The following is a 26,675-nucleotide window of genomic DNA, read 5'->3' on the forward strand; positions in this document are numbered from 1 at the left end:
GGGGGGTTCCCCGGGGCTGAGGCGTCCCGGGGCAGCGGGGGCCGTGAGGGTGAGGAAGGAAGAAGAAGGCAGGGCTAGGGTGAGGGAGCCTGCAGGGCACGGGGGGGGCGGGGGCAGGGAGAGGGGCAGGGGGGTGTTGGGTTTTTTTCGGGGGCTGGCGGGTGCGAGCGGGGAAGGCAGAGCCCGAGAAGGCGGCTGGGTTGTTGGAGAGCCTGCGTACGTGGATTGACATGTGTAGGGGCGTCCCGGAGGAAGCGGGGAGGGCTCTTAGCTGGGAAGTCTTTCGCCCCGCATGTTTAGCGACTCGTCCGTAGACCGCTTTTTCCCGGTGAAAAGCGTGTGCCTGCGGGTCTGACGGCAAAACACTTTCTCCGGGAGGTATGGAATCGAAAGTAAAACTGCCCGGCGGGTTAGGCAGGCCTGCCTTCCCTGCCGCTGTGTAGGGGGGGCTGCTTTGCGCTATAATTTCCTGTCTTGCAGTGTGTCTCATCTTTCAAAACTTGTGGCTAAGTTTACTTTCTTCTGATTGACCGTGGTGTTTTTCTTATGTTCCTTCCCTTATTTTAAGAGAAACCTTAATTGCATTTCAATTCGTGGAACTTTTAATTTGTTGGTGCTCTGATTTGTAACGCTCTTTGAGGTTTTTTCAGCTGGTCAGAAGTGGGACATCTTGCCTGCGCTCTTTGTCTCCCTTATCTCTTTGGTAATACAGTAGCTGCATAAAGGAATGTTATGGGATCAGTTTAATTTCCAGTAGCAGTAAAAGAGCATGTGAAAAATCTAAATATGCTTAGTTTAGTAAAGCCATATTCCCCCCCCCGCCACGCTTGTGTTTGCAAGGATTAAGATTCTGGTTCATGGTACTTCAGTCTGTGACAATAGGCTGGTTTTATTGATTTGAGAGGATTTAAGCATATCAGACCAAGGTGTTGATGTTTATCCTTTCATTCTCAATGGTGACTAGATTAATGATGCTGAATACCTTGTATGAATCTTTGGTTTCCTAGAGAGTAAATAGGTGTTTTTTCTTAAATGTTGCTTGCGTATTTCAAGACCTATTTCTTAAGTTTCTAAGCCTAGAGTATCGTGAACTGAATCCCATCAGTTTTTCAAATTCCAGGATTGGTATGAAAAAAACTATGTAGAAATTCAGGTACAGTAAAAAATTTCTTAATTAAGAATGAGTTAAGGTAGGTCAAATAGTGGAAAAACGAAGAGAAATAGTTTTCCTTGGAAAAATAGCATCTGTAAGTGATGAAACTAAGAAGATAGAGTGTTAAAGCATCTAAATGTCACTACAGAAATGGACTGTCAAGAGTCCAAAAGCATATGGACACTTGTCTTGTATCCATCTTCTCCATCCTCTCTAATTTTCAGCTGTGAGCGCTGGTTCTTCCTATCTGTTGGCTTATGAAGTTCATGTCATTGTCATGCCTTTTCATCAGTACATTCACATAAACATTAGGTATTAAATAGAAGTTCTCTTAGTGATTAAGTTTCTCTTCATGTTTCCTTATCATTCCCTTAATCTGGACCAAACTCTGTATCTTCAGCCTTATTTCCTAGGGAAATGAGACCCAGGTGAGCCTGCTGCCTGTTTCCATTTTTCTCCACTTTCCACAACTTTTGAACCTTTCAGCCAGTTTCAGTCAAATTAGGCAGATGTTTTGAAGGTATAAACATTCTAGGGATCTTGTGATAACTGGCAGCTGAGGAAAAGTAACAAAGTCTAAATTAACATTCTTACTGAGGGAAGGGTGATAGCATATGCTCAGTGGACAGTTCTGGTTTTGTCTGTGCTGTTAGCTGACACTTGTGTGCTGACCGGTGAATCAGTCTGTGTATAGCTTGGAGGCAGCAACCGCACTGCCTGCCTCCTGCCATCAGTGGTTGGTAGACATAAATGAGCTGGCAGTGCGATCAGAAGGGTTTGTGTGATGAGGTATATGTGTAGCAGGTGGTGAGGAGTATTGTAACATATGTATTCTGTGATGCAGGACAGAAATCTATTATAAACTAGATTGCTGGGGGGTTTTTTGGTCACCGGTGTTCATGGGGGAAAAAGCAGATAATACTGTCTTGTGGTCAAAATCACGATGTACCTGATTATGCTCCATCTCTTTTCTTTTTATCCCATCTTCTCTATTTTGCTTTTATACAAGCAAATGTCAGATATATCTTTAAAACAGAATTCTGAGTTTCTAAATTTAATAAGAGTTTGAGTACTGTAATGATTTTGGTAAGTGACTGTGCTAAAAGTTACATGTGTAGCTGGATATTTTGTTTGTCTGTTTTTCCAAATTGTAATTGAATTACCCTACTAACAGCAGGTGGGGGACAAAGATAAAAGCTGGAGTATTAGAATTGTGACATGCTTTTCCAGCATTTCTTTACTCAAACAACCCAATGTTTTCCTTTTAAACTTAGCTCCCAATTTATTATCTCTCACAATCTAACACTTTTTTAAAAAAAAAGAGTGTTACTCTATTTTTTTATTTTGTTTAATAGACTTATTGGTGAAAAACATTTTAATACAATTAATGGAGAGTCTTACACAATGTTCTAACAGACCTAATCTTACTAGTAAGGTACTACAGTGGTTTTAAATGCTAAAAGCTTCCCTTTCAAACCCATTTTGTTAAAAATGGTGGGAGAGATAGGTTAGCTGTCTCAAACTGATGGAATTCCCAGAGTGGATTTGTAGTGAGAAAAGATTAATAAATAGTTATTGTTGAATTTGAAACAGAACATGTAGAGGATTTGTATCTCCCAGATGAATCTGTGAGGAACAGGTCCCACTTAACTGGCCTACAGAGATAGAAAAATTAGTTCAGACCTTTAAAATGAAGGGGCTTGAGGGGCTGCTTATTTGTTTGGGTTTTGTGGATTACCCCACCCCACCCTCTTTGTTAAGTACTGATTTCATAATAAAACTGTTTTAAGATGATATAGATCAGTGGTTTTGAAATCCAGGTAGTTCTGAGATGTTGAGCTGTGAAACCTTTTAGTTGTAGACATGCATTAGGGAGCCAAATTTGATAGTACTTGTTTAAGCAATGCTGATTTGATTCGTCTCACTTCCATAAATCGGCGTCAGAAACATTTCTTCATCAGTGCTGTTGCCAGTTGCTATCAAAGAGGCCAAGTCCTGAATAGGTCCTCCATTAGTAAGCTGTCACTGCCCATATCTGAATATACTGTGAATTTTTGCAAACAATTTTTTTTTCCAGAAGACCTGGACAAGCATCTTAAATTGTAATGCAGTGTTCCGTATGGGATCGTCAGTATATGAATCTGTCGTTTTATTGTTTGGGAGGTGGGGGAGGTAATGTGGAATACTTAGAAACAGAGATTTTCATTAGTGTGATGTGTTATTTTTAAATATCTTTCAAAATAGTTAAAAGTAATACTAGAAGTGCACCGCATTAGATTGGAATGCAAGTGTCTCATTATCCACTTTGACTTATTTCCTGCATCTGCTTAACAATCTAGCATATTTTCATCATCCAGTCTGAGTAAAATGTCAGAAAGGCAAAAGTAAGGGTGACAATTGGGAATCAAACAGGTGTTACTAATAGAAACTAAGTGATGGTTCTTTAGGAGGTATCCAGTGCAATCGTGTCCCATCAGTCCCACCTATATATGTGTTTAACTTGAAGCATATAAATATGTGAAAATTATTTTTTAAGAAATTAATTTAGCCTGAAGTAAATAAGGCTTAGGTGGTTCTAACTGCCTCTTTCAGTCCTGTCTGGCCCTATCTGACCCTGGACCTGAGTCAGCAGAATGCCCTTGCATTAAGGCCAGCTGCATTCTAGACTGTAGTAGCAACAGTTACCCAGCAGGTTGAGGAAGGTGAGTCTTCCCCTTTATTTGGTACTTACAAAACTGCATCTGGACACCATATCCAGATGTGGATTCTCTGTTCCAAGAAAGGAATTGACATGCTGGAGCAAGTCCACTGGAGGGCCACGAAGACCATTAGGAGGCTAGGGGACATGGTATCTGAAGAGAGACTGAGAGAGCTCGGTTTCTTAATCTGTAAGAAGAGGGGGGAAGTCTTATTACTGTCTACAGCAACCTAACAGGGCAGTATAGAGAAGATGGAGCTGGGTTCTTCTCAAAGCTGTATATGGATAGGATGAAAAGAAACGGGCACAAGATGGGGCACGGCAAATTCCAGGGTGGTATTAGGAAAAACTTTTTCACAGTGTGGTTATTCAGGTACTGGAACAGGGGCACAGAGGGGGCCATTGCATCTCTGACCTTGGAGATATTCAAAACTTAGCTAGCCAAGTCCCTGATGTGGTTGGACCTGCTTTGAGGAAGGGATTGAACTAGGTGACCTCCATGGTTTCCTTCTGATCTAAATTATTCTGTGATTCTACCCTTTCTTGTTCAATATATGTTACTTTTTGTATCCTTAGCCAAATGAAACTAAAGCTTAGAGGGCTAGAAACCCTAAAGATGCCAAACCTCCTACAAGTCCCCAGAAAAGCATTGGTTCAGTAGGAAGAGATGCAAACTGGAGCCTTTAATAACTCTTGATAATTGTAGCCTTTCTACTATTTTTTCCATTTGTCCTGCTGGCAGGGAGGTTTGTGTGTACATCTTAGCACAGCATGCTCTTCCGGCTGGTACTTGTGCTGTGTGGAAGAGTGCTTGAGATGACTCGGGAGATTTTGGGAAGGGTGAGGAAAGAGGGGAGCAAGACAATGCTTTTCACAGTGAGGGCAGTGTCGCATTGGCATTGGAGCAGGTCGGCTGGAGATGTTGTGCAGTCTCCCTCCTTGGCAGTTTTCAAGACTGGAGCCTAGAGCAATCTTGTCTGACCTCATAGCTGACCCTGCTTTGACCAGGAGGTTGAACCACTTGAGGTCTTGTCTAACCTGCATTATCCTATGATCCTAAGCAGAGGTAACGGAGGGGGGACTACTCTTAGGAGATGTGTAGAAAGGTCAGTGAGGCACAGGTGCATGCTGATAAATATTTAAGTTGGGGGTACTTTGCTTTCATCAGTTGTGGATTTTTTTTTTAGATGGACTTCTGTTTATGTTCCAAGATCTTCTGTTCCTCAGGTTGTAGAAACTTCAAATGCTTTTACTTCACAATTCATGCTGGAGACAACTTTGCAGTGTAACACTTTAACAAAATGATTAGTTTTTACCTGTCGTTAGGTCCATTCCTTAGTTCAAGAAAACTTACCTTAAACCTGTATTTTATTCTGAGTCAGGCATTTGGGAGTTATCTTAGTTAAGAACTAAGTGAGTACGGGTGGGCTGTGAAAGTGACCAATATATCAACAACAAGTTAAAAGTACTTATTTTCCTGTGATTCTGCAGACTTGCCTGGGTAACACAATGCCAGCTGAGCGCAAAAAGCCAGCAAATATGGAAGAAAAAGAATCTCCGTTAAATAATAAAGAAAAAGAATTTAGTGAAAGGCGACCAGTGAGCACCAGGGAGAAGCCAAAAGAAGATGTCAAGGTTGGCATGAAAAGAGAGACTTTAAAGGTTCCTGAAGATAAAAAGAAAAAACTGGAAGAGGATAAAAGAAAAAAGGAAGACAAGGAGCGGAAGAAAAAAGAGGAGGATAAAGTAAAGGCAGAAGAAGAGCAAAAGAAGAAAGAAGAAGAAGAAAAAAAGAAGCTTGAAGAAGAGGAGAAAAAGAAACAAGAGGAGGAAGAGAAGAAGAAGCAAGAAGAAGCAGCTGCTCAACTGAAGTAAGTTGTCTGTTAATGGTTTAATTGTGCCAAATGCTGTAGTCCTGCTATCAGGATTGTGGGCAGAATTATAAAAGATGAACTGTTTGAGTTACTTATAGTAAGTTGTAGGTAGTGTTCTAAATTTTACGTGGCTAGCTGAGTATGAGTATGCTTTATGACTTCTGCATAGTTTTGAGTTTTCAACTCTAACCTCTGTTAACATTAGTCTCTAATACGGGGTTTTGGTAGTGTTCTCCATGTGATGACCATGTAATGCAGAGCTATGCTGGAATAAAGCAGCACAGTTTCTTTTAAGATGGAGAAGTGTTAATGTCATAAAATTGGGAATACAAGCTCTAACAGGTCCACAGACTGTAATGAGAGCAAATCTACTGTGAGGGATGGCTGTAATTTCTTTTAATCAATCATAGAGAATTGATACCTGGATGGCAAACAGGAAATGTAACCTGGAAGTTTAGTATGTGGTATTACTGAGACAGTGTTTCGTAGTATGTTACCAAAAGGTACTACTGTGTTGCAGATAGCATCTTTAGACCAGTAAAGCCAAGATTCCAGACATTCTTGTGTTTGAAATATGTCACTTTCTAAGACTGAGGCAACATCATAGCCAAATTCTAGCTGGGACAGATGGGTTTCACCTATTTAAAATTTTCTGTGTAACTTAAGGAATAAGAGATTTCCCTTAATTGTGTAATACAGTAACTTGTTGAAAGGTTGTTGTCCTCTTCTGTAGGAGCTTCATCTCTGTCTGGAGTAAACGGAGTTTTATGTTTGTATTTCTAAGTCTGTTGGGATTAGTATGTTCTGCATAGAAATATTTGAGACATTTCATTTTGTAACAAGTAGTACTTGCCTTTTGCAGTTAAACAGAGTTTATGAAGCAGATGCTTTAGCTTTCTAGGATTAACTTGTTAAATATTTAAAAATAGAATATTAAGGGGAAATTGTGTTAAGAACTACTGGAGGGTTTCCAACTATGGCTTTTTTTTCCTTTGAACTGTTAACCTGAAAGTAAGGTCCTGTAACAAAAATGACTAATTTTTATTTCTCTTAGAGAAAAAGAGGAAGCACATCAGCTCCATCAGGAGGCTTGGGAGCGCCATCAGGCAAGAAAAGAGCTTCGCAGCAAAAACCAGAATGCACCAGACAATCGCCCTGAGGAAAACTTCTTCAGCAGACTGGATTCCAGTCTGAAGAAGAACACAGCTTTTGTTAAGAAGCTAAAAACCATTACAGAGCAACAAAGGGACTCCTTGTCCCATGACTTTAATAGCCTGAATTTAAGCAAATACATTGCAGAAGCAGTAGCTTCTATTGTGGAAGCCAAGCTGAAAATATCGGATGTGAACTGCGCTGTGCACTTGTGTTCCCTCTTTCACCAGCGTTATGCTGATTTTGCTCCTTCATTACTTCAGGCTTGGAAAAAACATTTTGAAGCAAGGAAAGAAGAGAAGACTCCCAACATTACCAAGTTAAGAACTGATTTGCGTTTCATTGCAGAGTTGACAATAGTTGGGATTTTCACTGACAAGGAAGGTCTGTCTTTAATCTATGAGCAGCTTAAAAATATTATTAATGCTGATCGAGAATCCCACACTCACGTTTCTGTGGTTATCAGCTTTTGTCGGCACTGTGGAGATGACATTGCTGGTTTGGTACCAAGGAGAGTAAAAACTGTTGCAGAGAAGTTTAACTTGAGCTTTCCTCCTAGTGAAATAATTAGCCCAGAGAAACAACAGCCCTTCCAGAATTTGTTGAAGGAATACTTTACGTCTTTGACCAAACACCTGAAAAGGGACCACAGGGAGCTACAAAATATTGAAAGACAAAACAGGTGACACTTGAATGTTGCTTTTTATTTATGGAGAAAAAAATAGTTTATTCATGAAATGCCTAGATTTGTTGCAGTATTTGTAAACAAAGTCTGTTAGCAGTGTGTGGAAGATAAATGTATTCTGCAATGTATCTAAAAAAAGTTCTAAATTTGCTCTGGATACTTAAAAAGCAAAAACCAAACAGACTCTTTGAATAGCTTTAAAGAAAATGGTGGTTGACCTTTAGCTTTAATTCTCTTAACTCTATTTGGTGATGCTCCCTTAGCAACTTGAGAGTAATGCTTCTTTCCCAGCTGGTACTGTCCTTTTCCAGTTGGCACAATCTGATTTCTCCCTTTCCACCCACATGTATCTAATGGAGCATATGCCACAATGGCTTTGGCTTATTTACTTTTTTTAGTGTACCAGTATGTAGGAAAAATCAGGTTAGATTAACAAGGTATCCCTTACGGTTTAATGTGGGCAAACTTTATATATAAAAATGTTGGAGGGTATAGACAATTTGATTCAAATGCTCTTAAGTGTCTATATGAAATACTAACATTGAAGAGTATGAATATACACACCTTTGAGATCTGAATAATTTAATTTCTACCATGATCACATTGTTTAATAATAGTTTGCTTTTCTTTCAAGCATCCTGAATTGTCATTATTGGAGCCAGCCTAAATCCAACTGCTGGTCTTAAAACACATTCTTAAATCCTTTTGGAAACATTCTAGGCAGATAGAAATGAATGTGTTACTGTATGTAGACACAAGTTTCAATTAAAAGACTGAACATCAGTCCAGAGCCAAATGTATGCTTGGAATACATTAAAATTTGATGTTCCTGAACCAGGGCTTTAAACTTGGATCCATTGTGCTGATGGCTATTGCGCTGCAGTCCTATCTGGTCTCAGCTAAGTGTTGAATTTCACAGGACCATAAACTGACTTCTGAGCTACTATTATTTCTAAAAGTACCTTATTACTTTGAAGTATGTTACTGACTTAGTTGTTGTTTTTTAAAAGTTAGCAAGTATAAACTTTTATACTTTCACAATTATAATTAGTTCTGGGTTCATTGGTTCTGGCTGGCATTTCAATAAGTGAGTGTTACAAAGTCTGTGTGATAGGAAATAAAGTGAAAAAAATTTTCAAGAGATACGAAGAATGTTAAGAACCCATGAAGAAGAAAGAACTTAAATGGTGTGGGAGAGGAAATATACTTGAATGTTTACTTGCACAACTGGATAAAAATGACTGGATAGAGCCCTGAGCAGTCTGGTCTGATGTCATCATTGAGCCTGCTTTGAGTAGAACAGACTAAAGACCTCTTTATGTACCTTATTATTTGAACTATCCCTATGAACTTGGGTGCAAAGCTTTGTTTTGGGGAAGGAGTGTGAAGAGCTAGCATTTATCACTGGATTAAGATAATTCTATTATTTATCTCTATCTGAACTTTAAGGTGTTTATTTTAACAGCTTAATAAAAGTTGGGAAATAAGTTCTGTTAAAGAAACAAGACATAAAAAAATTTCCTGCCTAATTTTATTTGCTTACAACATGTCTGTAACAGAGAGATGCTTGGCATTTGCGTGCTATGGAAGTGCAAGGCATGAGGTCAGAGACAGAAACTTGCCCAGTAAGAAGTCTGTGAATACTACAGAAATCTTCCTAAACTGTGAATTTGGGGAAAGTGACTGTGTGGTTGGTTGCTTGCTTTTAGGGGTGTTTTGGGTTTTGTTTGCTTGTTTGTTTGTTTCAAAAAAAGCAATAATCCTGTTGGAAAAAACCAGTCCTCTGCGTATTTGAAACCTGATCCATTTTGCTGATAGCAACAGCTTTTATTCCCGCTGGTATTCCAGAACCAATGAAGTGAACAGGGAGCAAACTGTTGCCTCTTGTGCATCAACAGTGTCATATGTTTAGGTTACGATATTTTGTCAGGTAAATACCTCTTGAATTTATGTGTGTCAGGAGAGTGACAGTGAAATAACTCAAGCTGTACAGATTGGTTGAGTTAATTGAGAATTAATATGCTAACCTTAACGGTGCTTTAATATTGTGTTACCTGCTGAATCATTTAGATAAAATTAAAGCATTATTACACACAAGGGTTTATGCAAGTAGATAATTAAGAAAACTACCTTGAGTTATGCTTTGACAGTAGAACCTGATGGTTGTTCGGTTGCACAGCTAAGGGCACAGCAAAATCTCAATTCCCAAATTTTAGTGTGAGTTTTCAAAAATGAGTGTTAGATATGGAAGAACCTTCTTTTGTCTAAATTAAGGATGTTTTTAAGATCTGCTGAACTTGTGTTGTGGCACTTCATGAAATTCTGAAGTGACATAAAGTAAGATAAGTACTGTATGCTGTACTTTTAATTGTATTAAAAAATGAATGGTGCTTCTTAAAGTTTGTTTAATATGCTTTAGCTTGCTTGAATTTGTTAACACTTGTCTATTGGGAACTGAAACTGAGAACTGAAACTGTTGTACTGTTGTTACAACACTTTGCTTTTTTGGTTTTTAATAATAGCACAGAGCTCCAGTGCTTGTGTTTGAGGCTGTTGGTGTATTCTAAACTTAAAATGTGTACCTAATGGATAGCTGTCTCCATGGCAAGCTCCAAGGCTCCATGAATTGGCACTTAACATGTTTACTGAATCCAAACTGAACTACTGCACTTTAGAAATTGTTAGTAGTTATTTCATCTGTTAATTTTTCCTGCTCTACTTTGCAGGGGCAGGTAATACATGTTACATAGGTGTGTTTTTGTAAGAGAGTCAAGAAATAGAACTTTCACTAGTGTTACTGCTGCTTGCCCTCTAGCAAGACATCTATGTCAAGTTTTGCTTCTGAGCAGGTATAAGGGATTTTGCTGCTCACCCTGTCAATGTGTTGTGTACAAAGATGGCTTTTGTTTTACAATTAAACTGGAACTGAAAAAGGCCAAGACTGATATCCCTCAATTTGCATTGCTTAAACTGTTTGGGAATTTTTATGTCATAAAATGTTTGGGTCTTTTGGCAAGAGTGTGGTTGTATACTTATTGCTTAAGAAAAGCCTAATGATAATGTAATGATACAACCTGCTTTAGGAACTATGGCATTTGCACCTTATTTCAAACTTTATCTTCTGATGCTTTCATCTCAGTGCAGAGTGCTTCATTGGTGGTTACAGCTAGTTAGTCCAATGTTACTAGCATTATTCAAGTTACTATAAAACAAACTGGAAATTTTCTAGCCAAGCTCCTTCTGTCAGCTTCCCTTTGAAAGTCCATGTTTGATCTGAGTCCATTTGTATGTTTGCTGTAGTAGGTCCCCAAACAGCTCAGCTGGCCCAAAGTGTCCCTTACTGGTAAAGAACTGACTGTGCCTCATCCATATTAAGAATTGTTCATGCAGAGTGGATCATGCCACAGATGGGAAAATGCACTTCTCAGGAGCCCTAGTTGAGAACAAACTAGAACATTGCTAATAAGCAACCAGCTTATTCTTAGTTAACCCAAAATCAAGGATGACAGTCTTTCATCAGTCTTACGTGGCAAGCTTTGTACTAGCAGAAATGACCTTGTTCTGTATATTTGGTTCAAACTACTGAAAGTTCTTGATATTTTTTGTCTAAAATCCAAGATGGCTTTAATTGTAGTTTGGTAAGAAAACTGTGTTGTGCTGTTCTGCGTGTAATCCTGAAACTGTTTTATTGTGCACTTGTAAGCAGTGATTACGATCCTTCAAATGCAAGTTGCTTTTGACAACAGGTTTCAATTTTAAAAATGAGAATTTAAAATAAGTATGGATAGTTTCATAAAAGAAAACAAAGAGCAAGTGAAAAAACAAATGTAACTGCTTGAAATAACTTGGTTTGGAAAATTAATGGGCTGGTTGTAACATGCAACTTGTTTTTGAGCCTCCTGGTGATGATTGCCTATTTAATCATTTGAACAACATGGAAATGTATTGTTACAGATGCAAAGCAATTTTTATCCAGCTTTCATGTAAGTTGACTGTTATAATTTACTACAAAAGCCTTTTCATAGTGCAGAACTGTTACAGGATAATCATGGCAGAGAAATAAGTTATGCTTTCTGTTTGGACATTGAAGTTGAAGCTTCTGTGACTGTACTATCCTCAATGATATTGAAGTCGGTAATTCACTGTGGTTGTTTGGAAAAAATTAGTGTTGCTCACATTTTTGCTATTGTGGTCTAAAGTAGAATTCTCACAGTTCCCTCAAAGGGAAGGTTAGCTTTGCTCAGAGGAGTTGGTAGTGGTTCAGCATAGCTCAAATACATCTTAAAAAAAAAGGTTGTCTTACTCTAACTTTGATTTTTGTAGGCGCATTCTTCACTCCAAAGGAGAACTGAGTGAAGATCGACACAAGCAATATGAGGAATTTGCAATGTCGTATCAAAAGCTGTTGGCAAATTCTCAATCTCTAGCTGATCTTTTGGATGAAAATATGCCTGACCTTCCCCAAGAGAAACCAACACCTGAGGGTAGGCTATCTTCTAAAGCAAGTAAACAGAATGCTGGACTTGGCTTGAACGTGGTGGGAAAGCTAACCAAACCCTCCTACTGATGTGTTCTTTCCGTTGATTTCTTTTTATTTCCCCCTTAAAGATGTCATTGAATGAATAATACATGCTTTTTTATTACAGTAATTAAATGCAACATGTAACGATAACTATTGTATGTGCTGTGTAGTTACAGTAACTTAAGTAATACTTCTTTAGATTTGTTTCAGGTAATATAGGAATAAATGGAAATTAAAAATGTTTTTAACCTAATCCTTTCCATTTAATAGAATGCATTTTTTAATAGTTAAATAACTGTTTATGTTAGAGTTTCAAAATCTGATATTGTTAAAAAATGGGTTTGCAATATATTTTGGGTCATGATGTTATGAGCAGGAACATACTGTTAAGCCAGATAAATCACTAGGTGGCTCTCTGACCTCCTGTGGAGAAGTGCAGCATTTAACTGGCAGAGCTGTTCAATGCCTTAATCTCAAATTTTAGATTTCGAGATGTTGTTGAAATCATGAGTGTACTTTTTGTCTGAAGTGATCTTGAGGTTAAAAAAGCTTTATTTCTTGAATCCCTCTAAATTAAAAATTATTCTTTTTAAACCTCTATTCGTAAAATATAGTGGGGTACAGTTCATCATACTCAAAGCGATTACTTTTTACGCTAACATGGTTAAAGTCTGTTGTAGCTTTCCTTTCTAATACCACATGACATGCTGCTTGGTTTTACTTGTTTTGACTTTCACTCTCATACTGTCTGTGTTTTCTATCAATGTCAAATTTACAATTTTAAGATAACTTACTGATATATCTACTATTAAGATTGGGTTGTTAAAAGCACTTTAAAGTATACGTTGCAATAGTTAAGTGAAAACAGTGGTAGTAATAAATAGGTTAACATGTCTCTAAAAGTATTTTTTTAAAGGTGCTTCCCTTTAGAAGATCAGGAATTTGTGTAACTTTCTTATGGTTTCACTGTTTTTGCAGAACATGGACCTGGTATTGATATTTTCACACCAGGAAAGCCTGGAGAATATGACCTGGAGGGGGGTATCTGGGAAGATGAAGATGCTAGAAACTTCTATGAGAATCTCATCGACTTAAAGGCTTTTGTGCCAGCAATTTTGTTTAAAGATAATGAAAAATGTTCCCAGAACAAGGATTCCAGCAAAGATGAATCAAGAGGTAGAATGCTTAGATGAGTGGTTTTTTAACATACCTTGTCCAACAGATAAGCAAATTTGATGGAAGTAATGAGTCTCTAATGAAATAATTTGTGGTGATCAGGACAGTACACCAGGTTGGATGAATTTTTAGGGAAGAAACTATGTAGGGTAGGGATTATATCTGGGTATGGTATTTAAGGAAGAAAAAAACGTAAATGCCCTTTAATATTGATAGAATTTTAAATTTAAAATAATTGCAGTTTAACCAATATGAGTAAATACTAACTTTTCTGTGAGAAACCTAGAAGTTTGCCTTCTTTGAAACGTGTTAGTGTTCATTCTGTTTTTTCCACTAAATTTTTAATGGTAGCTAAATGTCTCGCTATAAAATTCCAGTAGATTAAGAGGCTTGGATGGTTCCTTACTTCTGATGCAGCTCTAGGTTCACAACCAGGCATTGGTAGACTTTAGCTTTAATGGGATAAAAATGACATTCACCATCACTGGCTCAAAGTGTAACAGAAGATGCATGTTTGGATAAGAACAGTGTTTTGGTATTGAGGAAATGCCAGCAAAGACACAGGCTACATGATTTTCTAATGCACATGTAGTAGGTCAGTGTTGAGCATTAAAGGAATTTCAACTTTATAGCTCATGGCCTTCTTTCTGATTTCTAAATTCTGAAATTTCCCTGTGAGGACAATTAGGTGGTGGAGCAGCTTGCCTAGGGAGGCTGGAATCTCTGTCTTAAGAGATTTTTCAAGACAAATGGAAAAAATCCCTGAGAAATCTGGTGTGAATACAGTGCTCATCCACTTTGAGCAGAAGGTTGAACTAGAGACCTCACCAAGGTCCATTCCAGACTAATTTTGTCTGTGATTCTAAACAGTTTGCCTGTTCTGTGACTCTGCTATTTCTGTATGACATGTGCACTCTTTAGAAGTTGTGTCACATTTTTGTTTGAAAAATTTAAATATTTTAATAAGGTTATTTGCCTTGAAAATTATTTCTGTTATGAAGCATAGCCTGCAGATGAGGCTTGAAGGACGCCTGAAAGAATAGCAAAATGTTGTAGATAGTAATCTCTTGGAAGAATGCTCTATGCTGGACCAGTGTTGTTGTCCAAGAAAAATATTAGCTATTCCTTTCTGAATCTTCATCTAGAGATTCATAGATTATTTGTTTTCAAGGAAAATATTATTTTTATTTGACCTTCTACATAGCACATTATTTCTTCAGTATCTTCCTCCTGTTCTGCTTTTTGTTCCTTTTTTTTTTTTTTTTTTACTCTTGGTCTATGTAAACCACTTTCTGTTTACCTTGCTTTGTCAGTTTTGTTATCAGGTGAGCTATGAAGAATATGCAGTGCAAACATTAAATTAGAAATTATATCTTTGAATCTGGCTCTTTTTTTGAATAATGTTTGTGATATTAATTTACTGGGGTTTTGGACTGTTTCTCTATCTGACCTTCCCAGTATGCAGGTTTTTTTGCTTGCATTTTCCATGTGATGGCCTGGCAGTCCATTTTAAGCACTTTTGGACTTAGATTGCTGCATTTCTGGGTATCTTGTTCCATTTGAATGTATGTATGTCATCCAATGAAGACGTACCAGGTGTAGTTTAGAACAAACCAAAGCACTGGAATCTGTTGGCAATCCTTAACAGACCCCAGTGTAGGTAAATGTTTGGGGGTTTCAGGCATATGGGTAAAGCTATATGAAGGATAATAAACCACTGAGACCTAACAGATGAGATAGTATAGCCTCAAGAAGTGGATATTCTTAGCCCCATTTCCTTTTAACAAGACTAAGACACTAAAGAAACATAGGTTTAGCAACATGAGTCTTTCGGTATTCTAATCATGACTGCATATATTTAATAATTTAAAATTTCTGCTTAACTTCTGTATAGATTCAAAAGATGCCAAAGATAATAAGGAAGCACCTGGGAGTGAGGATTTGGAGTTGGAGCTGGAGAACCTGGATATTAATGATGATCCCCTGGAGTTAGACTGTGGAGATGAGGCAGAAGATCTTACAAAAAAGCTTCTTGATGAGCAAGGTAAAAAGAATTGGGTTTAGGAATTCTTTGTTGTTTCCTGATTGCTTTTTTGACCTTGATAGGTTTTAGTCAGTAGGCAGAGTGACTTCAGGGAGATCTATTTATGAAACTAGTAGCTAGAAACTGTTAGGATTATGGTCAAAAATGCATTTGTAACAAGACATTGATACAAGTGAAAAGTATTATATGGAGTTTTACATAGTGAAAGTTACAAATTCCTTCATATAGCTTTTAAAAATAATCAAATGTGAAGGCAGTTGTCTGAAAAGTGACTAGAAAGAAGTATATAGACTGCAATGCATTATTTTCTCACCAAATGTGCTTAGGGTACTAATAATATATTTTCTGTTTTTTTAACTTGTCTTGAAATCTAAGATTCAGCTCTGCCTTTCTGTCTCAATCATTAAAGAGTTTTCTTTTGATGTTATGGCTTTACATAGTAGGATTTAAGAATTCTAACCTCTAATTATGCATAAAGGACGGCAAATGGCACCTGTGAAAATCTAGCTGTGTTAGTTTTACTAGGGGAAACGGCAGCAAAATATTTCTTAAGAATTTTTCTTATGAATTACAAGTTTTTCTTTCAGTGGTACTGAATAGTGGGAAAAGCAACATCAGGTGTTAAGAGCCAAATTCATAGAGGAGCAAGTGAGGTGTTTTCTTTGAGCCCAGTTTGTTAAGACACATCAGTTTTGCTGCTTTGGATTTCCAGTGTAGATTCTTTTCTTTAATTTCTGAAGGAGGAAACTTGTTCTGTGTCTAGAAGGGGGGGGGGGATCACATCTAGAGTCCACTGGCTGGAGATTCTGTGGCTTAAAAGTGAAAATCCTACCTGATCTAGTGAATTTATAATCTAATCATCCTTTTGCTTGAAACTGCAATGGGCTTTAAAAGCTAAGAAGTTAAAGCCAAATCTTCAAGCTGTGGAGTTCATATCAAAGCAAAGAAGTTAAAGAAGTTCAGGCCCTGGCAAAGACTGTGTATTGGTGTTTAAAGCATGGGTCCATATAACCAAACTAGTGCATGCATCTGCAGGTTTGGGTGTTGAGTAGCTTGAACAACTCCTCAAAGTGCCAGTCTCTTTCAGCTGACAACAGGGATGGGTCAGGGCATATGGATCTTTAAATTGGACTAAAGTTAGTTAAGCTGAAATTAATACTGGGACTATGATGGTCTGTGAAACCTCACAAATTCAAAGAAATTAGCTCTGGAGTCAGACTGGTTCAGACTCCTTCTGAAAAGAAAGCTGTCAGGATAATTCTATGTAATATTTCCTTAGGTTTGTCCTTTCTTTACCCAGACAGGTTGGAAAAAGCCATACCCTCTTTGGAATAGATTTTCCCTTTCCCCTCATTAAGCTGGTTAAGATGTTAAGTTTTAATTGCAGGATGTTCACTGTTAATGAGTTGTTACCTCCGGTCAGAGATCCCAAACAAAACAGTGAAGAGCTTGGTTTCAGTCCTCTGTAAGGGAGGTACACGTAGACATTCTTTTGAAATCAAAAGGAAAAAGAGCAGTTCATTCTGGACTGGTCATAGCCTGCTAGATAGGTCAAAAATACTTTAGCAATAGATACCTAAAGGAACATGGATATTTCCTTCTTGTCTTTTTTTGAAGGGATCCTTAACTTGATAGGAAGATGAAGATTATTCCAAATATAAAGACAAAGCCAAATAACATGAGAGTGTGAGATCCCCTAGAAGTGAGGAAGGAATAACAGGAGATGAGATCAGGAGTGGAAGATGTAGTCTTTGTATGGCTCTAGCTCACTGGGAGGCAATGCCAGTTTGAGTATGTACAGTAGCACAGAAGGGATTGACGATTGTACTTTTGATTGTAAGGGAAAGGTGATGCATCTTTTGTCATAATATAAAATATTAACCATCAATACTAGTTTCTGGTTTTAAACTAGCTATTGACTGAGCATTAAACATTCTCCCATCTGAAAGGTTAATCTAAAATGGGTCAGAAGGGGGTTTATTTTTTCTCTTTAAATAGCCAGCCCTTAAAGAAAGCCTTTTACTTTCTACCTTGTGAAGGTAATGTCATTTGGCTCACAGTGTAGGCTTTTTCATAGTGGAGAACTATTGCTTCATGATTGTCTTTGCTCATTAGTTTATTTTATGTGAAACATGTAAAAACTTAGTGTCTTTGCAAATTCTGTACCTTTGTCAAATTTCTTTGATGCTGACAAGTAGCTTCATAAATTAATGATGGAAATTAAAATAGATATGATAGCCAAATCCTTGTTTTGCTAGAAAACTAGGCTATAAATTAGCAGCACGTGTTACTTTACTTGAAACCTATAGAGAAACACAATGATGGTTTTTTGGTGTGTGTAATTCTGAACGCCCCTAGTTGGTAGCACTAGATATACAGAATTAACAAAATTCTAAATTTAGGTGTTGCTTCAAGTTCTGATACATTTCCATCTAGTGAATGGGTAGATTTTTTTCAGCCTTTCTCTTCAGTAAAATTCACTTAGGTTTGAAATTAGGAAAATTAGGTGTCCTTCAGCTGCAAAATACAGCTTTAACTTTTCTTCTTATGTACTGAATTTTTGTGCATCTGTACTTGAGGTAAGTTAGTAGTAATGTTTTGTGCAAAGGCAGCAAAGAATGAAACCCACTGTATTATGATACTATTACAAACATAAAACAGAGTATTCCTAGGCTGAGATGGGCCTTTAGTATAAAAAGGGAGGATGCCATGAGGTATAGCAGGGTCTTAGATCGTAAGAATCATAGAATGGTTTGGGTTGGAAGGGACCTTTAAAGCTCATCTAGCCCAGCTCACCTCCAGTGAGCAGGGACATATTTAACTAGATCAGGTTGCTCAGAGTCCCGTCCAGCCTGAGGTCCAAGATGAAGAAAAGTAGCTTTAGTTATTGTGATAATCTGGGGATGTGGATTTCATTGGCAGAGGGAATAAGTAAATTAAAGAGGGGAAAATAGGATAAATACGGTAGACAGTCCAGTCAGACAGTGGGTACTGCATATCTTTTGTTACATCTGCATCTCCTGTCACTTCTCTTCAGCCTTTTCTCTCCAAATACAAGGCAGACAAGACAGTTCTGCAAAGTGTGTGTTTTTAAAGCAGGTCTGCCTTGGTGTAGCATCCTTCACAGCATTGCAGTGCCTGTTTCTGCACTTTTTACCTAAATGTTGGAGTCTATAGTCAACTAAGTTTAAGATAAGACATGTAAAAGGAAACTTGATGCAGTTAGTTGAAGAGGTTTGTTTACCAGGCATTCAGCTAACTTATTTTGTTTCTCTATTGTGTTAACTTTGAGTGAATCTTAATTTTCTTATTTTCAATATGCTCAGGGAAGAGAGAGGGAGCAGATAGCACCGGCGCTGAAAATAGTGACGGAAAACATGCTGAAAGAAGTGAGTTTTGAGGTTGTTTTTAAGAGAAGATAAAATGTTAAAAATGAAGCTGTGTGAATGGAGACAAAGGTGTTAAGTAAGGAACGGCCAGGGTGGAAGCCATCAAGGGTACTAGGGGCAGGAGGAGTCTGATTTTAATATATATCTAGCACCAGTTATTTTAGGGTTGGTCGGCAGCAGGGATGACGTGTAGAAGTGAGTATTAAGTCAACCCTGTTAACTTTGCTACACTGTTTAGTGAGCTAGAAAAGTTTCTATCAGAAAAGCAGGCACTTAAAAAAAAAAAAAAACCTAAAAATATTCATTAAGAAATAGTGAGACTAGATTCTGAACACATTCCTCAGTGCATCTTTAATTCAACAAGATGTTTAACATTATGCTTATGCCTAAGTGTTGTACAGAGAAGGGGATCCAGCCAACAGTTTGCTCACAGTATTGGTTTGTACCATCTGAGTGTGAGGGCTCCTGCATGATCAAATTAATTACAGAAACTCATGTCAGAGGAATAGCTACTAGCATTACAAAAGCACTCCTGTTATTTCCACTGTCTGGGTGATACTATACAAAGCAGACTGAAGCTTTCAGGCAGAGCGGAGTTTCTAGGAGAGAACCCTCTGTAAGGTTATAGTTTTGTAAAAATTAAAAAAAGATGTTGACAATAAGGGAGACAGGGCTTTCTCAGGAAGCATGTCTGTAGAGATGGGAAGGCAAGTAACTATCGTTGCTGAAGTAGAAGATTGCTTGGCACCAATCGTTGCAGAAGAACTTCAGTAAGTCCTTAGTGTCTTCTGATGCTTTCTCAGTTCTACTCCTTGAAAACTGCAGGATTGCATGCATTTCTGGTTAAATATAAAGGTGTTTAAAAAATAATTTTTCTTTCAGTCTCTACAGTGATCATACTGCATGATTTGATCTGCACCCAGAGAGGTTATTACAGATAGTCTAACTGTATTTGTTATACATTACTACTTGTAGTAAATTTTTAAAAAGAGGTAATGCAGTTTTAAAATGTGGTGATGATGAAAGACTGGAACTCAAGAGGATCAAAGTGAAAAGCAAGAAATGAACTAATTTTTTTGCATTAATTGCATACTTGGAATCGTTGTTTGCCTTAGAGACGGAAGCCCTGACCATTTCATTTCCTGTCCCTCTAAAATTCTTTATTTTCTGTCTGAAGTCCAAAACCTGCTTCAGGTACCACAAAAGAGCTTTTCCACTTAGAAAAGATCCACATACTGTGATGCGAAAAAAATACAATGTGAGAATATCTGTAGCCCTCCAGTGAAGGAGAGGACCAGTAAAAGAAGAGATACATTTGGGAACTGTTGAAATTGAATGTGATAGCAGGGCCTCTTGAAACATTGTCTTGAAAAGTGACTGAATTGTCAAAGACTTATTTTTTTATTTATTTCAAGAGTATTGAGTCAGTTTGAGTAGAAGACTGAGGTGAGACAACTAATTGCTGTAATGGAAAAAGGGGAAGATACAAGAACATTAAAAGGGGACAGGAAGGTGTGGCTGTACATATCTAAATGGAAAAAAATGCATTAAACCAAGATTTGCTAGTAAAAATTGTCTGGTTTGAGCTATTGCATGCATCCTGGTGAACTCTGAGTATATAGGTAATGAGAGAGTCAGCATTCCATTAAGCATTTAAAACTTCATGGTCCACTTTTGTCTGAGCATCTGGAACATCTTCCTTTTCTTTTTTTTTTTTTCTCCTTTCTTAATGAACACTTCTCTTGTTCTTCCAACTTCTAGTTACCTGTGCAAGAGAGAAGGCTATGTCATCTGCTTTAATTTCTAGCACCTTCAAGATTGGGTAGCTGGCAATGATCCTTGGAGCAATTCTTTCTTAGGATTTCTCTACCTAAGCTCAACCCCTGCCCCTCGCAGTTTCCAAAAACAAGAAAAAGTCCTACAGTGTAGCATCTTTTGCCTTTCAGTAACTTGAAAAAGGAACTTGAGTCTTCCATGCTGGTTTATCTTGCCATGTAGCCTGTAAAGACATAGTGACTTTACCACGTGTTGTGTATTTTGTATTTTACTTGTGTGGTTTCCACCTCCACCACTGTATTCTCCTCTGAAGTCTGTCTGTCTCTGCTTTCCTTTCAAATACCTCATAGGTATTCTTGTTACTGCTGAACATTCTCAAACTGAAAGAAAATCAAGCTTCATCATGGTCCATTTTCAGGAAGCAGTGTTCTTTTGTATCGCTTTAGCCAAGGAAGGGTTCTTTCCAAGTGTTGGTGTTCTATGTAATTCATTGTTTTGGCTTGTTGTGCTATAGAGCAAACTAAACTCTTCTCTAGGACTTAGTAAATCTGGAAATTTTTTAAAGCATACCACAAGTTTGGCAATTTGAGGGTAACTGTAGGGGGATTGGTCTGGTGAGATCTTCATAGTTGATGTCAGAAAATCTGAATTTCAGTGGTGGTGTCCTGCAGTCTTCTGCTTGAGTAGTGTATTGACCTGTTCAGTAGATACAGGTAACTGTGGCTGCTTCCTATGTTGTAAATTACATAGAAGCATTTGCTTGAAAAACAAGTTGTCACTTGCCTTGCAATTGCTATGTGATCAACCCTCCATCCTTGCTGCTTTACGGCTCTGTACTCTGGTTTCTGTACAGCTGAAGGAATTAAGTTGGCCTCTAGCTCTTAACAGCCTCAAGTGAAAAGATGTCGAGAACATACTGGATGAAAGAATGGCCTTAATGGATGTTTTTGATCAAAAATTCTATTTCTCCTGCAAGGCAAACATACATTAAAAAGTAGAATCCACAATTGCATTAAGATGTTTGGGGTGTCGTTCGTGTCGTCCCCCCCATTATTTTCCCCCGTGTTTGGGCCTTCTTGTGGTCCTCCTTTTATCACCTAAAGAAATTACAATAGTTTTCTAGGAGTATGTATTTGTTGTTGCTCCTGACAGTATATAAACTAGGAGGTAGGGAGCTTCATGAATAGGAAGACAAGTTTTAAAGGTGGTACTTTTGACTTTTGTTGGCATAGACAACTAATGGATTTTTTTGCATTAAAAAAATAAATTTTGTATTCATCTTTATCTTATTTTTTCAATCTGTGGGTGACTATTTAACAGCTAAACATTACAAATGTGCTGTTTGGGGAATGTGATTGTAAAGCATTGTATTTCATAGCTTAAAGATGTGTGCTGCTTGTTTATTTCACTCTGTTAGAACAAGAGGATGAAGAAGCCAGTACTGGATCTCATTTAAAACTTATAGTAGATGCTTTTCTTCAGCAGCTTCCAAATTGCGTCAACAGAGACCTCATAGACAAGGTATAGTCATGGTTTGCATTTTTTTCCACTATTAAAAGCTATAATGCTAGATCAAATAGATGGGAAATAAAGATTTGAAGCTTTGGAGTCTAGCAGTAGCTGAATTCATTTTTAACCTGGAGGAAATATTTTCTTTTTCTCAGTCATTGCCCAATACCATGTGATACTGGTTTTGCCTGTTTTTTTATGTATTAGTTTGTTTTAGAAGTAGACTTGGCTTTTTCCTTTTTTCCTCCTATCACTCCCTGACAAATTACTCCCCATCTATGTAAATCTGCTCTCTTCCTTGTGTTGATCCAAAGAATCAGTCTGTATTTATGTAACTGGACATGTTTTCTAACTGTTCTAGACAAAAATGAAGATTTTTCTGTATGGTTGTTTTTAAAGCAGCTGCATGTAACAGGCATAGTTCTGTAAAAGATACTTTTGAAAAGCATGCTATATTGCTTTAAATAAAAAAACACTGCTTTAAGGGTGAAGTATTGTATTGACTTTTCTCTTTATAGGCAGCAATGGATTTTTGCATGAATATGAATACAAAAGCCAACAGAAGAAAACTAGTACGAGCACTTTTCATAGTTCCTAGACAAAGGTAAGAAATGAAGGAAAACAAGCTGGATCCACCCTTTGGTTATTATTTAATTTAATATATGTATATATTTTTTAACTGTTTAACTTACTGGAAACCAATGCATATTCCAAGTTGTATTTTTTTATTCCTGATGTGCACACCTGGAATGATTTATGCTAGAGCACTGAAGAAATATTTAGGATTAATGATCAAGCAATTCACGGCAATATTTTGCCATAGTTATATACATTTTTTTAATAATTAGTTTCTGTTTTCTGGTACTTGTGTGTTTATAGTGATTCTTTTCATGCTTTTTTAACCATGAAAACAACAGCAAAACCTACCTACCTTCAAAAAAGGACGATATATTTCACTTGGGAGAACTCGCACTTTTGTTTTTATAAGAACCTGTGAATAGTTAGAGCTCAATGTAGTTTAGGAAGGAAGATTTTTTGTGATACGTTAATTCTGATACAGTACATAGCCATTATAAGAGCCTTGTACCTTCTGGAACAGAGCTGGTTCTAGGCTGGCCAATTTAGAGAAAGCAAGTATGAGAGTTTGAGCCTGGCCTGTTCTGTCAGTGTAGATCTGTCCTTGTAGAGTTTTGCTACTTCTCCTTATCCTCTTTGTGTCAGCAAGGTCCCTGCACTTACAGGAAGAGCCTTGCTTACAAAAAATGATTGCAAATATTAAAATAAAAATGGTAAATTCGTTGGAAGAAGAATAATATATTACTCTGCTCTCTGGTAAACTTGTACCTTAAATAGGTGCAACTTAAATAGGTGCAATTATGAAGGAGTTGCTTTTCTTGCTCCGCCTTGCCTTATTTCTCCAGAGAGGTTGTTTTGATGCTGCTTTTAGTTTCAAATATTTTATCATCATCTTGGAATTCCTGTTAGAGTTCACACCACTTTGATTAGATTCCCTTTTAACATTGGGGGGAAAAAAGTCATAGTTTGAGTGTCTGTTTTGTCTCAAGACTTGTGTAGACTACTGCTTTGATAAACAGACTTCAGTGTTTTGTTTTCCTTACTTTTAATCACTTCTTGCACTGTTTTTTCAACCTTAATTCTAGCCTATTTCTACATCCCATCTGTAATAACCATCTGCTGTGCTAATAACTCTACTCTCTTAGCTGTATATAAACCAATGGTTTGTTTGCTGACTGTATTCATTAACCTTACTCTACATTGATACATGTTTTTGCAATTAGAAGCACACACAATCTTTCGTTCCTTTATGTATTCTTTTCTCTCAAAATTATGGTTTTGACACCTCAGTCTTTGGAGACTTTGATAGAGGCCTGATTGTGCCTTAAAAATGAATTACTGATGAAATAGGCAGTTGAGTATCTTCTGTGTTAGATGTAACAAGGTGTTCTTCAGCCCACATTTATGATGTAGAGGAAATGACGCTTCTATTTATCAGCCTGCTGGTAATCATGAAATGCATGAAAACACAATTTAAGAACTTTTTTTTCACGGCAATGTAAATCAGCACGATGACTTAGACTTTTGACTTCAGCTCTACCATAATAGAGAATTTTTCATGTTTGCAAAATGGAAGTGGCTTACTGGCTGGTCTGTGAACATACAATAATATTTGTACCACTGCCCTGCTTTTCTTCCTGGTGCTGTAGATGCCAGATTGCTCAAATTGATCATTAACTCTTGGAACCTCTTTGAAGATGTATGATTTTCTTTGCATAATCCACTGAAGTGTACTAGATGATAATGATCTGAAGGAACTTATTGACATTGTGCACAGCAAAAGAGGTATTTTCAAACAAGAAAAATGTGATGGCTTGTAAATTCAGCAGTCTGGTTTCATAGATACCATGAAAGCAAAAGTTAAATTTCTAGTGTATTGTAGTAAAAATAAAAAAAAATCAACAAACAAAAAAACAAGACCTGTGTCTCTGATCAGACTGTGCTAGGAACATGTTAAGTTGCTAGAAGCGTATATAGTCTCCACATTGCCACTGATTTGTTGTCGTCTTTGTTTTAAAAATAATAGTAAGTTTTAAAAGTTCAATTTTTCTGTAGGAGCTCATAGTATAGATCGTGCGGTTGGCTCACAGAGCTGCTATCTTTCTGACAGTTCTGTTCTCTAATAGTTGGAACTAACACTGAAGCAAATGGCTCAGCTGATCTTCTCACTGTTGTTCTTTAATTATAAATATTAATTATTCTTAATATTAAGAAATATTAATATTCCCTGTACAATTCTTAATACCTTTTTCTGCTGTCTGCTCTGAGACCTACTTGACTAATGAGTGCTTCAGCTTCCAACTGTAAGATCTTAGGTGCAGTTGTATGTATCCGCCTGTTCTTTTGCCTGTGTTAGTGATGCCCGTCTCTGGGCTACTAAGCAAGAGAAACAGGATGTTGACTGAGCTTCTTGTTCTGAACCACAGACAGTTGCAATGAAAATACCAGCTGAATTGCCCATAGATGCAGATGATTTTAAAGGGCAATCTATCCTGATATTTAAGTTAGCTTTATTACTGCAGTTGGTAAAGGAGCAGTTCTGTTTTCTGTCTTGAAATCAACATTTATAATCCGTGTGGAAAAACTCCAGGTGTGTTTATGGCACATGGTACTAACAGTTGCTATAAAATGCCACAAATTTATTTAGAAAATTATATAACATGCTGCTTCGAAGCTTTGTATACTATGCATGAACAGTGGTTTTGCTTCATGTATCTCTTCACTGAGCCATAATGATATGTCTTTACCTTCCGTATTGTTGTTGCATACTAGTTTTTTACTAATTCAGGGAGTTTCTGTGATATCTCCCCAGGATACCATAGGAGAAGAAAGCTTGTTGTGGCTGTGTTGTTGAGGAGTGGTTTTTTGTGAAAGGTTCAGAGGAACAGTGTACTTATAGGGTGTAGATAAAGCAGTATAATTTCCAGAAGTGTTTAGTCTCCAAGTATATCAGATAATGCTGTCTAAGTCTAGCTATTATGTTGGCAGCCATAATAAGATACTTCAATAACAGAATAAGTACTGTTTCTTCTTTTGGGAGATCAGTTTTAGGAAACGTGCAGGCTCAACAATTTTACCGATAAAGTACAAAACTGGTTTCATGTTTGAGGAGTAAAGCAGACACTGCGAAGTCAAAGTCACAATGCAGTGTTGCCAGGGAGCTTTCTTGCTACCACTAAGTTTGCATAGTTTGGGACAAATGCAGGATTCTTCAAGACAGAAAACTGAATTTGACAAAAAAGGATGGTTTTTCCTCAACTAACTGTAGATTAGTGTTAGAATACAACATCATTGCACTACTCTTTTGAATACTTATGAATGGATCGCATTTACGTTTTCAGTTGCGTCTTGAACCTCCAACCCAAAAGAACAGAAAGCCTCTTAAAAAGATTTTTCAATGCAAACATACAAGTCACTTTCAGTTTTGCATTGGAGGATTGATTTAAAACTAAATATTAGCCTTTTAATTCAGGACTATATCATTTGCACTGAAGTGACAGTACAGTGATTTAACCCATACTGCTCGCAGCTTTAGGGCGTTTTTGTGTAATTCTTTGCTATCTGACTGACTTATCTTCCTGTACAGATACACTTAATTATTTATGTTTAACTGCATACTGCAATTTTGTTGAATTTTTTCAACTTCAATGTGAGAAGTTTAAAGTCTATTTTTAGGCCTTAAATTCTAAACAATTCTAGACAAATGCTAAACAATAAATAGGGGCTGTTGTGGCTTCTGATTTTTTTGCCTTTCTCATTTATGGTTATTTATGAAGTTACAAGTTTACTAAGCAAGAGATCTGTTCATCATATGGAAATTTTTAGCATTATTGTTGGCTGTTCGTAATTCAGAAGTTAGCTGCTTCTTGAGTGTTAAATAGTTCTGAGCATTTTTAACTCAGAAGTTGTAAACCTCCTGTATATCTACCTTCTTTCAGGTCCTTATCCTGAGAATCCTCAGTAGCAAGGTCCTTTTTGCTCTATTGAACTTGACTTATCAGTGTTTCAGTGGCCTGTCTCATTTAAGGATAAAATTTGGGGATGTGCTTGAGATAAGGAGTTTATGCCATGGCTAAGAAACAAAAGCAAAAATTGCTCATCTGATAGCATGCCAATTCCAC

General features: G+C 37.3%; 1 protein-coding gene across 4 annotated transcripts in view; it reads left to right on the forward strand.

The window, feature by feature from the left end:
* The first annotated feature begins 25 nt into the window (after positions 1-25).
* Positions 26-26,675, forward strand: part of UPF2 (UPF2 regulator of nonsense transcripts homolog (yeast)) — a 65,903-nt gene continuing 39,253 nt past the window's right edge. Inside the window, exons 1-9 of one of the 4 annotated variants that reach the window (XM_010580991.1) lie at positions 26-79; positions 5,343-5,722; positions 6,780-7,559; positions 11,886-12,046; positions 13,063-13,260; positions 15,155-15,304; positions 18,631-18,693; positions 21,887-21,990; positions 22,497-22,582. In XM_010580991.1, the coding sequence (XP_010579293.1) occupies positions 5,361-5,722; positions 6,780-7,559; positions 11,886-12,046; positions 13,063-13,260; positions 15,155-15,304; positions 18,631-18,693; positions 21,887-21,990; positions 22,497-22,582 (1,904 nt within the window). In that variant the 5' untranslated portion in view covers positions 26-79; positions 5,343-5,360. Of the gene's footprint in view, positions 80-230; positions 379-5,342; positions 5,723-6,779; positions 7,560-11,885; positions 12,047-13,062; positions 13,261-15,154; positions 15,305-18,630; positions 18,694-21,886; positions 21,991-22,496; positions 22,583-26,675 lie in introns of those variants that run through there. The other 3 variants (XM_010580993.1, XM_010580990.1, XM_010580992.1) reach the window with 3 other exon arrangements.

Source organism: Haliaeetus leucocephalus, unplaced genomic scaffold, assembly GCF_000737465.1.
Source record: "Haliaeetus leucocephalus isolate CR32 unplaced genomic scaffold, Haliaeetus_leucocephalus-4.0 Scaffold751, whole genome shotgun sequence".
Classification (NCBI taxonomy): domain Eukaryota; kingdom Metazoa; phylum Chordata; class Aves; order Accipitriformes; family Accipitridae; genus Haliaeetus; species Haliaeetus leucocephalus.